The sequence below is a fragment of the Bubalus bubalis genome, chromosome 14, assembly GCF_019923935.1.
Source record: "Bubalus bubalis isolate 160015118507 breed Murrah chromosome 14, NDDB_SH_1, whole genome shotgun sequence".
NCBI lineage: Eukaryota > Metazoa > Chordata > Mammalia > Artiodactyla > Bovidae > Bubalus > Bubalus bubalis.
The window spans coordinates 83,368,269-83,384,497 of record NC_059170.1 but is presented as its reverse complement, the minus strand read 5'-3'; the positions used below and the strand labels follow the sequence as shown (position 1 = coordinate 83,384,497).

Sequence of the window (16,229 nt, the reverse complement as noted above, 5' to 3'; positions counted from 1 at the left end):
CTCCAACACCACAGTTCAAATGCATCAATTCTTCGGCGCTCAGCTTTCTTCATAGTCCAACTTTCACATCCATACATGACCACAGGAAAAACCATAGCCTTGACTAGACGAACCTTTGTTGGCAAAATAATGTCTCTGCTTTTGAATATGCTGTCTAGGTTGGTCATAACTTTCCTTCCAAGGAGTAAGCATCTTTTAATTTCATGGCTGCAATTACCATCTGCAGTGACTTTGGAGCCCCCCAAAATAAAGTCTGACACTGTTTCCACTGTTTTCCATCTATTTCCCATGAAGGGATGGGACCAGATGCCATGATCTTCGTTTTCTGAATGTTGAGCTTTAAGCCAACTTTTTCACTCTCCACTTTCACTTTCATCAAGAGGCTTTTTAGTTCTTCACTTTCTGCCTTAAGGGTAGTGTCATCTGCATATCTAAAACTCCATTAATTCTACACTTAAGATGGTCATTTCTTTATGTAAGGATAATCTCATTTATGAATTACACATGATTTGTAGTTTAGGATCCATCTACATTATGCTTGTAACTGCATGCTGCTGCTGCTGCTGCTGCTAAGTCGCTTCAGTCGTGTCTGACTCTGTGCGACCCCATGGACTGCAGTCTACCAGGCTCCTCCGTCCATGGGATTTTCCAGGCAAGAGTACTGCAGTGGGTTGCCATTGCCTTCTCCTGTAACTGCATAGTGATACACCAATTCAAACTTACTGCTATGGGGGAAAAACACCATTTAATGAGACATGAAGACAAAGCACAACCCGACTAAAGGGACACATGCTGTGGACCACAGCACGGCTATGACCAGAGCAAGTGGGGGGACAGGGGAGGGGAGATGGATGGGTAAACTACAGCCTTGGGGGTGGGGGTTCTGGATTGACGACGACTAAGCAGACAACAGGATGAGACAGGAAATCAAAACCAATGATGAAAGCAGACACACCGTCAGAGAACTCCAACAGCAAGGAAAACATACACAGAACTGTTCTTTTACAAATACTTGGAAAGAAATTAAGCATGAAACCACAAAGAAATCATCAAAGAATTTGAAATATCAACTAATTAGCCAATGATGCAAATTATAAAAACAGTGTGTCAAAAGACCACAAAATGGACTAGTTACCACTTCACATGCCTCTAAAAGATTCACGGTTAATTTACGGTTAATTTAATTATAAGCTGACTAACAATGCAGCTAACATGAAATGGGTGGTAACAGAAAAAAAGTGATAATACAAGTGCAGTTATAAAGCAGAGTATTGTATACATGATTTCATGGGGTAAATAGTAATGCACTCACAAAACCCAAGCTAAACATGGAAGAAAGCTGGAACATGTGCTTTAGAGCCGCACACTCTGTCACCAAAAGCCCTAGGTCGTCATCCTGTTTTTAGACTCGGAAAAGTGAGGCAGCCCGACGTCTTCCCTGGGGCCCTGGGGCACCGGGCTTTTAACCTGGTTTCACATGCAGAGCTGGCCTGAGTGCGCAGCCAGGTCCATTAGCAAGCAGACCAGTTTAGATTCTTGGTTTTGTTCCCACCGCATACCCTGCAGCCAGGCATCCCCAATGGAAAATGTGCTGCATGGCTTTCACGCTCCATGAGAGCTGCCTATGGTTACTTTCATGAAGCTGTCTGCTCCCTGAGAACAGAAACTTCCCTGCAGCTGCTGTGCCCAGCACAGGCCAGGCCCAACGTTACAGAGGCAGGCTCTGGCTGAGTTCATGATGACATGCTAAGCCGGTGGTCCAAATATCAAGACTAATTTGTCACTGTGACATTGTGGAATGATTAAAGACTAGGCAGTTTAAAAAATTTTAGATCTCTGAGCGTAGCAAATGTACCTGATTTTCTTCTGGGTAAAAAGAGAAAAAACAAAAACAAACAAACAAAAAAGAAAATCAGTGTGCTGAGGGAGGGATATGGCAGGGAGGAGGCAGACACATACGAGTCATGATGCCCAGCCGGTCTCCCTCCTGCGCCAGGCTGTGCCTCCTTCAGGGCTTGGAGCACCCACTGCTGGGTGGGCAGGAGCGGCATGCAAGGAGGCGGGATGCCGGTTGAGGGAGCTCACTGATTTAAAACGACGGAGGTTGCCTAGGCTCCGCCTGCCCTCCATGCTCTCAGTCTTCTCGGCCTGCTGCTCTGTGTTCTCCTTCTCTTCTTTGATCAACCTAAAATAGAATAAAACCTGTAACCTGCCCCTGTTAGCAGAGGAACATGTCTGGACAAGAAATTTGGGCTGGAATTCTGTGTCACAATTAGCAAATTCCAGAAACAGTTGCTCAAGTAACATCTCAGCAAAAAGTTTGACTTTTCCTCTTTTGAATATTCTCAAACTTAGAATAACTTAGCATTGAGTCTTACAAACTGGCCCCTGATCATTCACCCTTGATTTTACTTCTTTACTTTAACATTCTGAAGGGGCCCTGGTGGCGACTCTCTTCCTGTGAGGACATACCTGAAATTGACAACCTTTACCTTCCCTGCTCTCAGGGCAGAGATGCACGTCAGTGCCTCAAGTCTTTTCCACTGGGAATCGGGAATTCTGTACAATCAAAACAGCAATTCATGAACAAGTTGGAGTTTATAAACACGAGTCTCCAGACCAGATGAAGTGCTGAGTTGATCTTGTTTTTTTTTTGTTGTTTTTGTTTTTGTTTTTGTTTTTGTTTTTGTTTTTGTTTTTAAGGTTGTATATGTACAAACGCATCACTCGATGAAGTTCTCCACCAGCTTTGTGTGAGTTTCTGGATTCATGTCAATGTGCTGCATTAACCTAGAATTCACGGTTTCTGCTCTTCTCCTCTAATGTGTCGTGGATGATTTTATATAGCAGTTTAAATACACGATTATGCAAATAAAATGATTTTCAAATTAAAATACAAGATTCTTACAGGAAGTAAACCCTCCAGTTTCACTTCTACTTATACATCTTGAAAGTTTTTCACTGTTGATAACAGGTTTATGGACAGAATTTACCATTTACATCAAGTCAACTTGTTGCATAAGGAAAAATCACTTTTACCTGACAACATGCTGTAAAAATAAAAATATTAATATATAACTGTTCCATATTTCCTGTGGGGACAGGGAAAGACAATCTTTCTGAGCTCATCTGTGCTCAAACATGGCCCACAAAGCCATCTGTCTCAGCGTCAAATGGGCAGGTGGCACCACCTGCATTTGCTGGTTGTCCTGTTCACCCCCTGCCTTTCCCCCAGGCCCCCCGCACTCGGCCGACAGGAACAGGCATCTTGGCCTGGGCCGACGTGATGAGAACAGTCTGAGCAGCAGCTCTGCCAGGTCCTGTGCAGGGTCACTGGCCTGCGGCCACTCTGAACATGGACTTGGGACACGGGCATAGCTGTGTGGGTGTGGCACCAGGCAGGCCTTGGGGCCCCCAGCCACCCGGCTACACCCAGACCCAAGGCCCCCTGCTCACCACGAGGCGGGCCTTTGGATTCTATCCATTTTGTAAATTGTTATAACTGCCAAGAGGGTGTCTAAAGAAAACATCTTAAATATACTGATGGGATGAGAAAAACTCAAACACATGTCCTTGGACCACTGTCTTACAACAAGCCAATCTTCACATTGTATTAAGTTAAAAAGGAAAATGCAGATCTGAGTGGGAATTTGCCAAGTCCAAAACCCCAACTTTTCTGTTCCAGGTGGCTTTTCACCAGAACATGGGAGGCTCCGAGGGAGGGTGCATGGGCCGCAGGGGACACCGCCTCAGCACCTCACCCACCTAGGGGCTCAGAGCTGGGGAGGACAGCCCACAACACCCCCTCACAGAGTGCTGACACCACACCATGGACAGAACGCCCTGGCTGACTGAGCTCTATAATCAAGGGCAATCTCAAAACTGAAAATTCTTGAAGCAGACCTGAAGTCAGGTTTCTTACTATGGAACACTCAGACTTCCTAAGAGAAGACAGCTCCTCAGAGAAACCGAGTTTCCCGGGAGCTGAGTTCAGGCACACCCACCTAATCTCTTCGTTGATGGCATCCAGCTGCTCCTGCAGCATCACAGTCGGAGTCTTGGCATGGGCCTGCCTGCTGGGTGACAGCTGAGTGGCCGAGCTGAAAAGGGTGATCCTGTCGCCCTCGCCGTCAGACATGCCTTCGTCACTCTCGAACGCCTGGGCCACACTGGCCAGCACACTGGCTTGCTGCACCTGCTCCCAGTCCTGCTCCTTCAGGGTCTGCACCTGGGCATGAGAGGACCACGTCTCGTCAGCGACATTCAGGGCAGGAACTGAACACAATTTTACATGGAAGCCCTGACTGTGGATAAATGGGCCATGCTCATGAGACACTGCCATCTCTTAAGCGAGCAGTACTGAAGAAACGGGCAGGAGGAGAATCCAGTTCCTAGATGGTCTGGTGACACTCAGGTCTTAGCGTGGACAGAAGGCAATCCTGTGAGGTTATTCACAAGGGTAGGCTGATGGAGTCAGAGACAAAAACTGAAAATTAAAAAAAAAATACATTCATGCCTCCATCAGCCAGGCTGGAGGAAAATAAGAAAAAAGAATCCTTCAGCTCGGCAGCTGCTGGGTCTCCCTCAGTGGTCATCACTGGTCCTAGTTCACTGGGGAGTGCCGTCCTTGCAGGCCCCCAGCCCTCCGTTTCCAGGCTGGTCTGAATGCCCACACACAGGAGCGAGAAGGGACAGCCAGGGGATGGGAGGGCCAGCCCCCAGCGGCTCTCCTCAGGGCACAGGCCCTCGGGCTGTTCTGGGGGACAGCCCCTCGCACCGCAAGGGTGGCTTTGTCATCAGAGACACACAGGAGGGTGCCCACGGGGCCCCGCTTCACCCTCCTGCTCTCACACCTCACACTCTTCTCTCTGCAAACCTCCCCCTGCCACACTGTCACCCAGGTCCTGCCTGCTTTTCCAAGACATGATCTGAAAGCAACTGAGGGGCAGCCTCGAGGTGCTGGCTTACCAGCTCCCTGTCCCCGGTGGCCAGTGCCCTCGCCCCCTGTCTTCATCACGACCCCGCCCCAGGGCTGGGCCACCTCCTTCACTGGCTCCAAAACCACCTGCCATCATTCCTGCTCTGTTCCAGCAAACCAGCTGCCTATGGGTTCACCCCCATCAGCCCCGTCAGCAGGTCCTCTCCCTTCTCTTGCCTTCCAATCACACAACAGGAAACAGCGGATTCCTCCTCCAGGGCTCCCTGCAGCGCCCACTGTGGGTCTCTGAAAGCTCCCTGGGAGCAGCCTCTACTGTCCCCATCCCCGCCCGGTCTCCAGCTCTCTGCCAGCAGGCAGTGTGCCCCGCCCCACAGGGCAGCTCCCCGGGGGCTCGAGGAACCCATGTTACCAAGCCCCCTCGCTTCCTTGCCCTCCACCATGCCCCCCCAGCATGTCTCTCCCTGGGCTTCAGGCCCCGCCCTCCCTGGGGTTATTCCTCATTCCCTTGTGCCCCTTCTCAGCTTTGGAATGCAGGGTGCCCCACAGCTCTACCCTTGCACCCCATCTCTCTCCACTGGCACCCGCCTAGTGACTTTACCATTCTCGTGCCTTTAAACGCCATCTGTATGCCCACGACCCCAAGTTCACCCTGAGCTGAGTGAGTCCTCTCCCGGATGCAGGCCAGAACACTCAGCTGCTCTCCTGACACGTCCCCTGTATACCTCATGGGCTCGTCCACCTCAGCAGGGCTGAGGTCTGGCTCTTAGCTCCCCACCCCGGCAACCCTCCTCACCTCAAAAAACAGGATCTGGCCTCGAGCTGCTTAGGCCTGAGCCTGGGGTCCTCCCTGATACGGCCCGCTCTCTCCCTTGTCCCCACTGGCTGACACGACCCTTTTTCTATCTCCAAGTAGCTACTTCTCTTCCTGCCTCCGGGTCTCTGGTTCAAGGTCACCCTCCTGGTGTCACCTCCCTGGCCACCCTGTTCACACATGATCGTCCCCTCGTCCTCGGACAACTTGGGCACTCTGGTCTCCTTTCCCTGCTCATTACTGTCTGACAGGTTGTGCGGGTTTAAAACGGGGTCCACAAATTCTTCCATCCTCCTCCCTTCAAGAGGCAGAAGGGGCAACTCCTGCTCAGCCTCTGAGCGAGGCAGGACTTCGCAGCTCACTCTCGCAAACAGAAGTGAAGGTGTGCGGCTTTGAGACTGGGTGCAAAAGGCCCTGGCCTACACCCCACACTCGCGCTCTCAGAAGGTGTTCCAAGGAAAGCCAGGCCATGAAGAGGTCCACACAGCAGGGACCTGGGCCTGTCCCCAGAAGCCAGGTGAATCTGGAAGCCTGCCATCCAGCCCTGTGGGGCCTTCCTGTGTCTGTGCCTTCAGGAGGCCCTGAACCAGGCCCGCCTGCTACAATGCACAGGAACTGTGGACTGTGAGCTGATCACTGGGAAGTCATTAAGCTTGGCAGTGATCCATTATGTAGCAGTGGATAAAGAATGCACACGGTTTTTAATTCACTGCTGGAGTCCTACTTCTGACGATGTCTGGCCCAAACTAACTGCTCACTGAATACAGAAGCTCAAAACACAGGCATGTATGAAAAAATACATGCCATGAATGAGGTGAAAATATAAAGGCACTTAAACGTCCAATGAGAATTCTTCTTACTATAAGCTGATGGATATGTGTATCCATTTACTCATAGGACGATTTCAAAACTGTGCTAATTAGTACCATGCTGGGCCTCACAGTAGGCCACAAGTTATAAAAATTGGTTATTTTAAGGGAAAAAAAAAAGCATGCCTTAAAAGTAAACTCTTAGCCAGAAAAAGGAAAATGGGAAGACGTAAGCGATCTATCAATGCTTTGTTAGAAACCCACCTCAGGACCACAGTGTGAGGGGGCAGGTGCCTCACAAGGTGCCCACCAGGGACGGGAAGGGGGCGGCGGGGGTCCTTGCCTTGGACGGCTTGTCGTGCAGCGCTGCCAGCCGGCCTTTCTGGGGGTGCCGCAGCACTGCCCCATTGCAGGAGGAGTCTGCCGGCCACTCCGCCACAGGGAACCTGAGGTCCGGGGCACTGCCCAAGTGGGGTTGGTTGAAACACACGGGAAAGAAGAGCGCTTTTAGAAGAAAAGAGAGCTCACTCTGTCAGTCAAGCCGGAGCCTGTCAATCTGGAAGATCGGCAATTTCACAGCAAAAGGGCCCCCGGGAGGGCACTGCCCTCCTGGCTCCAATAGCAACAGGCAGCCCACTGCTCCGCAAACACTCAGGGCTCATCCCCACCAGCTGGAAAACTCCCATATGTGGAGAAGGCACTGCTGACACGAGGGTGTGGAGCTGACTAGGACAGGATCGGCTGTCTGGGGTTGGGGAGTCCAGGGTCCCCCTGGAGCCCACCCTCAGGTCCAAGGGTGGAGACTGCACCTGCTCTGCTTTCTCCTTGGCATCCCACCTCCCCTCCGGCCCATGCCTGCTCAGACCTCCCTTTCCCAAGTAAAGTCTGTGGATCACAATCACCTGTCTGCCTGGAACACTATCTGCACCACTTTCCGTGCGGGTTGTCAACCCACAGCAGAAAGGCCTCAGACCCACAGCTCGGAGCTGAGCCGCATTGGTGTCTCCCATTAAAGCAGAGGTAGCGTGTCACCAGACCCTGGGCTGAACAAGGCCCAGCACAGATGCTCAGGCCCTGAGTACTAAGGTCTGGGCCTCCCAGTGCCAGGAACTCTGTCAGCAGGGGCCTGCTGAGAGGCAGGGCAGCCCTGCCTTGACTATGAGCAGCCTGCACTACAGGACCGCCCGGGCTCTGCTCAGTCTTCTCTCTGGGAAGAGGGTGGCGCCTTCATGTGCAGGAGTCCATAAACTCGGGAGACAGAGCCCTCCCAGGACACCCCATACGTCTGCAGAGTGGCCAGGGCCAACCACCAGTTCAGCCTGCTTGGAGATGGAGGTCTGTAATCTCCCCGAGCCACGCCTGTATCCCACCCGACTCCCCTCCCTCCTGCCGGAACCGATCCTTTCTCTGCTCCACTTCTACCCAAGGGCCTGGGGCCAGAGCACACTTGGGAACTAGGTCGGGGTACGACACAGTCCCGCCATGGACTGCAGACCCTTGCAGGTCCTCTGAGGGCCACAGAGGCCTCCTGGTTGGGTCGCCCCCCAACCATCACCTCCTAGTCCCCTCGCAGGGTGTAGCCTCCATCTCTCTCCCCCTCCTCACCTGAAGCTCTTTCCTCTGTGAGAAGGTCTCAGAGACAAGGTGACCAATTCCTCTGGGAGGTCCCACCAAATACACCTTGTCTGCCCTGCCTGTGAGCCAGGTTTTCAGTCCCCACTCCCTCCCTCCTGAGCCAGCATAGTGCCCCCACCCAGCCCACACTGCCCGCAAACCCCACTCTGAGGCCCCACCTGTGCTGCTAAGTCACTGCCATGACCCCTCAAGAGCTGCCTCCTGGAGACACCCCTCCCTCGCACCAGCTGCTGCAGCCCACTGTCTTCAGAGCACAGAGGCCCCTCCCGCCCTGTGGCTGCTTCCTCTTCTCATCCCTCACTCTCACTGACACACAGGGGACTGGTAACCAGGCCCCAGGCTTCTCCATATGAACCCCACAACCGAGCCAGGCCTCAGGTCTGGGCACCAGGGCCCTCCTCGTTACCCAAAAACCCCCAAGAGCAGGAGGCTGTGTCCACCTCCTCTTCCTCCACTGTCTAAGCAGTCCTCCTCACACTCACCTTGTCCACCCCGGGAGTAGGGGTTCCCCACCTCTGACAGCTCCAGCCCCTCACCCTGGAGGAGCTCTGCCAGCAAGTTTGGCCATGTCCCCTATCCGTTCTGCAGGGCACGTGCTCTCCTTGAACTCCACCCATCATGGTTTCAGACACAGGGCCAGTTTCTGGCTCTGCCTTTGTCTCAAATGATACCCCCTTACTGTAGAAGAAGGCTGGGTGGGGGCCCTGGACTGCGGGGATGTCCTAAGCACACAAACGCAGAAATATGCGTATGGGCTCCAAACTGTCTCCTAACTCAGGATTCAAGCAATAGTCAATTTCCTACAGATGAATGAATGTCACCAGTTAAGCACTTAATACCCTTTGCTCAAGTTTATCTCTCACTTGTGACCATTTTCCGTGAAGAAGCCAAAGAAACATTTAAATGCTTAATAAGAATTACTTCCCCTATAACGAGTAAGAAAAAATCAGGATGCTCAGTAATCTGCTCTCCTCATTCACAAGCCAGGTGATTCCTCCCACCACAGTCAATGGCAAGTCATGTCTCAGTCTCCATTCACGTAAAAAAGACTACAGGTCATTAACCTTCTGCGACTGTTCAGAAACATCAGTGTCACAGTCTGTCAGGCCCCTCAAATGAATACACCCAAATATCAACTGGTCGGCCCCCCACTTCCAAACCTCTGCCTGTTTTTGAGTGTTGTCAATACTGTGACTACCACTCCGTGGTACCAAGCTGGACCCTAAGGAACAATGCTTGTCTCTTCCCTTTCACTGGCCACGAAGCTACAGGCTCCTTGAGGTGCGATCATGAGTGACACCCAGTCATACTGTCCACACACAAGACAGGCCCTTGTCACACTCGACAGCGCTGAGGGGAACTACCTGGGGGAGCAGTCTACCCGTGGTGGAAGGGAGCCCCTCGCAGTCTCGTCTGGTACAGTTTGGCTCTCAGGGTTTCCAGGTTTAGAATCAGCTGGTCCTACAAAACAACAAATGACACAGCCTGCACCCCTTACTTTCCGGATGTAAAATGACTTGCACCAAAATGTGCATAACAGGTTACGTTAGTAGGTGTCAACTCCGAATATTTTAATTCTGAGAAAATATTCTCTAAGAGTCCCATAGCAAATATAAACACTCAGAACAATATTAACCCTTATAAACCATAATGAAGAGGAAGTTCCATCTCAGGTGTAGAAAAGGTTTCTCTGGAAGAAACATGGCAAGCCATTACCAATGATGAAGTCTGTAGAGAGAAGCCGGACTTGGGGCAGGGGTTCGGGTCAGGGGGACATGACTAACACTATTGCCCTCGCTCCTCTCATTGCTTTAAACTGTCTCCATGGAGCTCACCTGCATTCCTGGGCATTCCTCACATTCATTCCTCTACAGCCCACTTCACTTCCTCACGGGGTAAAACAAGTCAAATGGGCCAAGTTTCCGAGTCACTCAACTCAACCTGGCACCTCTGTGCTGTCAGCCATGGCAGTCACTCACATCGTGCAGCCCCTGAGCACATGAGACAGGCTGGTGCAAAGCTTGATGTGGAAATCACACAGAGGATTTCAAGACTCGCAGTGAAAGAAGGACGTCAAGTAGCCCATTAGTTTTTAGGAAATTTTAGATTGTGTATGTGGCTAGTATTATCTTTCTGATGCACAGCACAGTCCACGTGAAAGGTTCACACTTTGTCTCAGCTTTCAGGTGAACCCAGAAAGGACTACTAAGAATTCTGAACCACACACAACAGCCACACATTCTAAATCCACCTATAATGCAAACACACTCAGTGTTCAAAACCAGAAATGCTATACGTGTTACAGCAGTGGATTAGCCATAAGGAAAATGTAACTCGACTTCTGCTAAGCATCTGCTCAAACTCATGTCCATTGAGTTGGTGATGTTATCCAACCATCTCATCCTCTGTCATCCACTCTCTTCCTGACTTCAATCTTTCCCAGCATCAGGGTCTTTTCCAATATGAAAATTCATATTAAAAAACTGGAAATAATTACCTTAAGGAATTTTTAAATGTAATAACAAAGGTGGCAAGTCTGTGTTTTATAAAATGAGCATCAATTTCAATGTTTAGAAAGCTGTTTTAGGACCTACTGTATAAAAAAAATGCAGAGAAGACAAAAGAATGATCTATTTGAGATTGGCTCTGTGTTAAGAAATTGCTGAGACTAATTGACAGTTATGGGTATTTATTATACTACTCCATCCACATTTGTCCATGTTTGAAATTTTCCATCATAATACATTTAAAAACAGTTTATATTTTGTTAAATATTTTCTGTTAAAACAGAGTCTTCTCCAGCAACACAATTTGAAAGCATCAATTCTTCAGTGCTCAGCCTTCTTTATGGTCCAACTCTCACACCCACACGTGACTACCGGAAAAGCCATAACTTTGACTATATGGACTTATGTCGGCAAAGTGATGTCTCTACTTTTCAATATGCTATCTGTGTTTGTCATAGCTTTCCAAGGAGCAAGCATTTTTTAATCTCATGGCTGCAGTCACCATCTGCAGTGATTTTTGAGCCCAAGGAAACAAAATCTGTCACAGCTTCCACAATAAGGCATCGGCATTCAAATATTTTTAAAGCAAAACAAAAGTTTACTTTGAATTAGCTTAGTCATAAACAGCATCCCGATCTCAACAGCCTCTGAGCATCATGCACCCCTGATTGGGAGACATTGAGCTCTCTGCCTAAGTGGGGAGGGGGCCTCACTGCGGGTCTCATGATGGGAGTCAGAACCAATGCCCCCTGGAAGCCTGCCTGTGAGGCTCTGCAGTCCAGGCCCAAGAACACAGGCATGGTGGCGACAGTACTGACACATGAGGCTGGACCAGGGATCCGTACTCCATTTCCTGGATGGTCTGTATCGCCCTGTGGCCAACCTTTCCGGGAAACCTCTCTCAGGAGTCGGTGATGCGAGCCTCCACCATCACCCTTTCCTGACGCGCCTTCTGTCGCAGCACAACTACGGTTCTCCTTCTGCCTAGGAGCAGCCATCCTACACACACACCATGTCTGGGCCAGCAGTTTGGCATGTGGGACTCCAGGGCCACGTCCGAGGCAAGCAGGCTCCACACCTGGGTGTCATGCCTTCAGTTTCATGGGCCCAGGGCTGGCACCCTCAGATTTGTCTGAGGGGCAGTCATGAGGTCCACCTGTATCCCAAGCAGCTCCCCAGACTGGCTGGTCAGAGCAACAAGCAGCCTCTTTGAACGTGAGGACGCCCTGGCCCCTGCCCACTGCCTATGGGTGACCACCTCTGGCCCTGTTCCCAAGGAGGTGGGTGCCCGGATCAGCAGATGGGGCCACACATGCACACACTCGACAGCAGAGACGGGAGCCGCGGAGAAAGGCAGCACTGGCCCCCATCCAAGCTGCGTCTCCCACCCAGACGTGGCCTCCCCGTCAGCACACACACCTGCTGCAGCTCCTTGTTCTTCTCCTCCAGTTGGGCCTCCATCTTGCACAGCCTCCCCTCGATGCTTCCATGTCTCTCTCCCGCCTGTCAACCAAGAACAACATCAGCTCCTCTCGCAGTGACCCTGTCCTGACGGCATGCGGGCTGTGACCGCAGGGGCGGCAAGCAGGACATGCTTTGTGCGGACCATGAGCCCAGGGGCCCCTGCGCAGCTTCGTGTGTGCCAGGTGGCTCACAGAGGGTGCTGGTGACCAGCTTGTGAGAGGAGACGCGCTCCCCCCCGCCCCGGGCCTGCACCCGCGGCCGCTGCGCCCCCTCCTCGGACTGCTGTGGTGAGCCAGTGCAAGCAGCAGGCATCGGCAAGTGTGAGACATGCAAGGCACACGTTCTACCTTCCTAAGCTGGGAGGTAAGTTCGAACCATTTAGCCTCCTTAATGGCAGAGCTTCCGGAAGACAAAAGGTAGGACTACAAGGCCAACCGGTGACGGACAGCAGAGATGCCAGGGGAGAGGAGAAACCAAGCCTGGAGAGGAAGATCAGAGGCAGAAGGGCGTCCCCTGGTGGCTATTAGTGACCCTGCTCTGGGAGGGTCTGCGAGCACCTGACACTGCTGGCCGCCGGCGACCAGAGGTCCCTCAGCCACTCACTGACCTCCGGGCAATGCTCCTGACAGCTGTGCCAGCACAAGCCCGACCTGACTCTGCATGCCCAGCCAGTGCCCACAGGCAGCACAGGGCAACACCTTTCCCGCCAGAAGGACAGGATGGCTGGCTGGCTGGCAGTGGGGACGATGCCCCCAGCAGTGCCACATCCCCACGATGCGGCCTCTCACCCGCAGGCTCCGGGACAGTGAGCTGGGAGTGGGGCCCCGGGTCTGCACGTGCCCCACTGTGACTTCTTCAACAAGTGTACAGATAATGACTTAAAACTATGTTCACTACAGAGCTATTTTGGCCATCTCTTAAACGAGAATGGGATTTTTCTAGGTCTCTATCCTGCTAGGCTTTGAGTGGCTGACTGAACTCTGAGCAGCAGTGACTCGGAGCTGAAGCGTCCTGGGGACACACAGAACACAGGACAAAACTGGAGGGAAATTAATGGAGGGATGATGCAGAAGTGGGGGCTGCCTGACACTCAAGGAGCACTCCCATCTCAGATAGGCAGCATGACCCCTGTGTCTGCGCTCCTGTGTGGACTAAGCAGCACGGGCAGGGGCGTGGTGGGACAGCAGGGGAACAGGCCTTCCCTGCGCTCACCCCCCCACCCCCCGCTGGGGACCCAGAGCAGCACCTTGGAGAGCGCAGCCACCCTCTGCGCCAGCTCGGCCTCCACCTCGGGCAGTGGAGTGGAATTCCGCAAAATGGTTAAACCAAGTCCCAAATAATTCAAACCTGCAAGTTATAGTCACCCCCATTTTTAAAAAAATGTATTTCCTTCCAGTACAGCTGATTTACCATTAGGTACATCCACCCTTTTGAACGCAATATTTTCGGGTCATAAGAACGTTACACTGGGACTTGATTTCCAACATGGGAGTCACATGAAAAGGTCTTTAACTTCCTTCCTCAGTTATTCACTACAATAAAAGTCAGACACAGTTCAGTAAAGGCCATTACCTGTCGATGCACAGAATCCTTATTTGCAATTTCATTTTCAAGTTTATCATTGAGGTCATCCTTAGTTTCAAATCAAACATAAAGTTAACGTCCTCAAAATTAAAGTCCTAGACATGGCAGTTTTCTCAGACGTGAGCAAAAACACGCCTACCTCAAAGGTCACATTTGCCACGATTGGCACCCATCTGTCTTAACTTTCTGTCCAGCCACTCGGTTTACCAAGCTTCTTTTCTACAAAATAAACCCAAACAGCAAACAAAAAGTATACTAAACTACCCTGTTATTGCAAGAATTCCAGGAGGGAAGGTATCTGGCATGAAGTCAGGACCTCTGTTTGCTACACCATACAGGCGGGCTTGATCCAGAACAGGGAGGGACCTTCAACAGATCCAACTGGGAGCTCTGATGCTTGTTTCTTCGGAATAAAGTTGGAAAAATCTCATGCAATTTCCTCAGAATTAAAGAATATTAACGAGTGGAAACAGAAGTCAAAGTGTAACACAACTGGGCACAGCCTTCTCAAGCCTAGTTCTTCTAAAGCAGTTACACCACATGTATGAAATGCTCAAACCAGGACTAGAACTTGCTGCTGGTGCAACTCCTGTCTGCCTGCTCAAAATCCATTTCAGGTCCCTCCCTGGTCACTAAGTAACCAATGTGGGCAAAGTCCTAACATTAAAAGTGAAAGGTCTTAAAAACGCTTTTTCCAGAATTCTATATGTATTAAACTCTGCCACCTAATCTCCTGTTGCCAAAGAGTAGCGTGAATAGGTTATACAACCATGTGTAAATATTTCTATTTTGAGTTCTCACACAGAATCACTCACACCAAGCTACTAAACAAGTACACCTGCTGTACCACATGTTGGAGGAGTTCTCTCTGAGATGGTCTCATGGCGGTGGGGGGGTGGGGGTGGGGAGAGGGTGGACGCTGTCTGTCTGTGCACAGAGGTGAGGCAAGGCTCATAGGAGGAGGCCCGAACCCCCAGCACTCTTCTGTTTTCACAGTGACCGCTAGGGAGTTTCTCATAAATCGTGACACCCGCAGACACGACTGCCAGAAACATTATGATTCCACATGGTTACACAGCTTGGGCCTGAGGATTTGAGAGTGAGCAAATGCCACTCAACTTGTCTGATGGCCGGTATCACTGTCACACATCCCTTCAAGGAGCAGAACCTCAGAAAACTAGAGAAGATGACCAGGAAAGCTGCCTCAGCAGAGCCCATACAGCATGCTCCCATCTCTCCAAGAGAACAGGCTCCACAGACATCACCAGACTCACCTGAGTGAATCAGAAGGAAACTTCAGCATCATCAGGAACACATTCGACAAGCAGGTGGCGGGGGGTGGGGGGTGGGGGATGAACCAGGAGACTGGGGTTGACATCTATACAGTACTGATACTACGCATAAAGTCAATGAGTAAGGACCTAGTGTACAGCACAGAGAAGTCTACTCAGTGCTCTGTGGTGAAGTAAATGGGCAGGAAATCTAAAAGAGAGGGAGATAACATAGATAGATAGATAGATAGATGACTGATTCACTTTGCTGCACAGCAGAAATTGAAACAGCAGTGTAAAGCAACTATACACCAATAAATGAATGAATGGATGAATGATTTTTTTTTTTAAAAAAGGAGCACACTGGGCCCCCTAGAACTTGTAGAAATGAGGAGTCCACACCCAGGGTGCAGCACAGCACCAGGGCTGCCCTCATGTTGGTCCACTGCCAATGGACCACCTGGACCAGGCCTCTTCTACCCCAAAGACCTCGACACAGAGGCGGGGAGGCAGCCAGTCACGGTCTTGCCAGAGCTCTGCTCTTGCTCACTCAGCCATCGCAAAGCTGAGACCACTGGGAGAAAAATGGACCCACATTCCACCTCAGAACAACAGACACGGCCACCATCACTCACTTCACAGATGTCCCGCTGCAGTTTCGTGTTCACTTCCTCGGACTTGAGGAGGTCCTTCCTGGCTGTGTCCAGGTCCGCCTCCAGCTCTGTCATGTGGGCAGAGAGGGCTGCCAGGCGCTCCTTCATCTGGCTCTGCTCCCGCGACTGCCTGTCTATGACTTCCTGGAGCTTGATCACCTTAGCTAGGTCTTCCTCGTGGCTTAGAGAGCTGTCGGAGGGTCTCTAAGGGGGAAAGGAAGCCTTACACAGCCTGGTTTTGGGAGGGAGGGAACACAGCACTTACGGGAAATCGGTGAGGTCAAAACTGCCTTCTGGGCTCTGGGAGCTCACACAACCCTCACGGACACTCAGACCTACATGGTGCATTGGTGAGAGGTCTCAACAGCCCCACACAGACTGGATGGTAAGACGAGAACCAGACAGAGAGCGAGATTGAGACTTGCCTTTCCATTAGCGCTTGGCATGTTTTCTGGCTCATGATTTACATCAAGCACCCTGTCCGTCAGTATCTTTTCCTGGTTATTCTGCTCTTTAAGAATCATCTGCTAAAACCAAAAAATTGAATCAGAGTAAA

At 51.1% G+C, this 16,229-nt stretch overlaps 1 protein-coding gene across 1 annotated transcript in view; it reads right to left on the bottom strand.

Moving 5' to 3' along the window:
- Positions 1-315: 315 nt before the first annotated feature.
- LOC123329303 (liprin-alpha-1-like) overlaps positions 316-16,229 on the bottom strand; it is a 29,489-nt gene continuing 13,575 nt past the window's right edge. The window contains exons 2-6 of the mRNA XM_045162733.1: positions 16,099-16,197; positions 15,656-15,877; positions 12,121-12,204; positions 4,005-4,228; positions 316-2,185 (exon numbers count right to left, since the gene is read on the bottom strand). Coding sequence (XP_045018668.1) covers positions 1,963-2,185; positions 4,005-4,228; positions 12,121-12,204; positions 15,656-15,877; positions 16,099-16,197 — 852 coding nt within the window. The 3' untranslated portion in view covers positions 316-1,962. The remainder of the gene's footprint in view (positions 2,186-4,004; positions 4,229-12,120; positions 12,205-15,655; positions 15,878-16,098; positions 16,198-16,229) is intronic.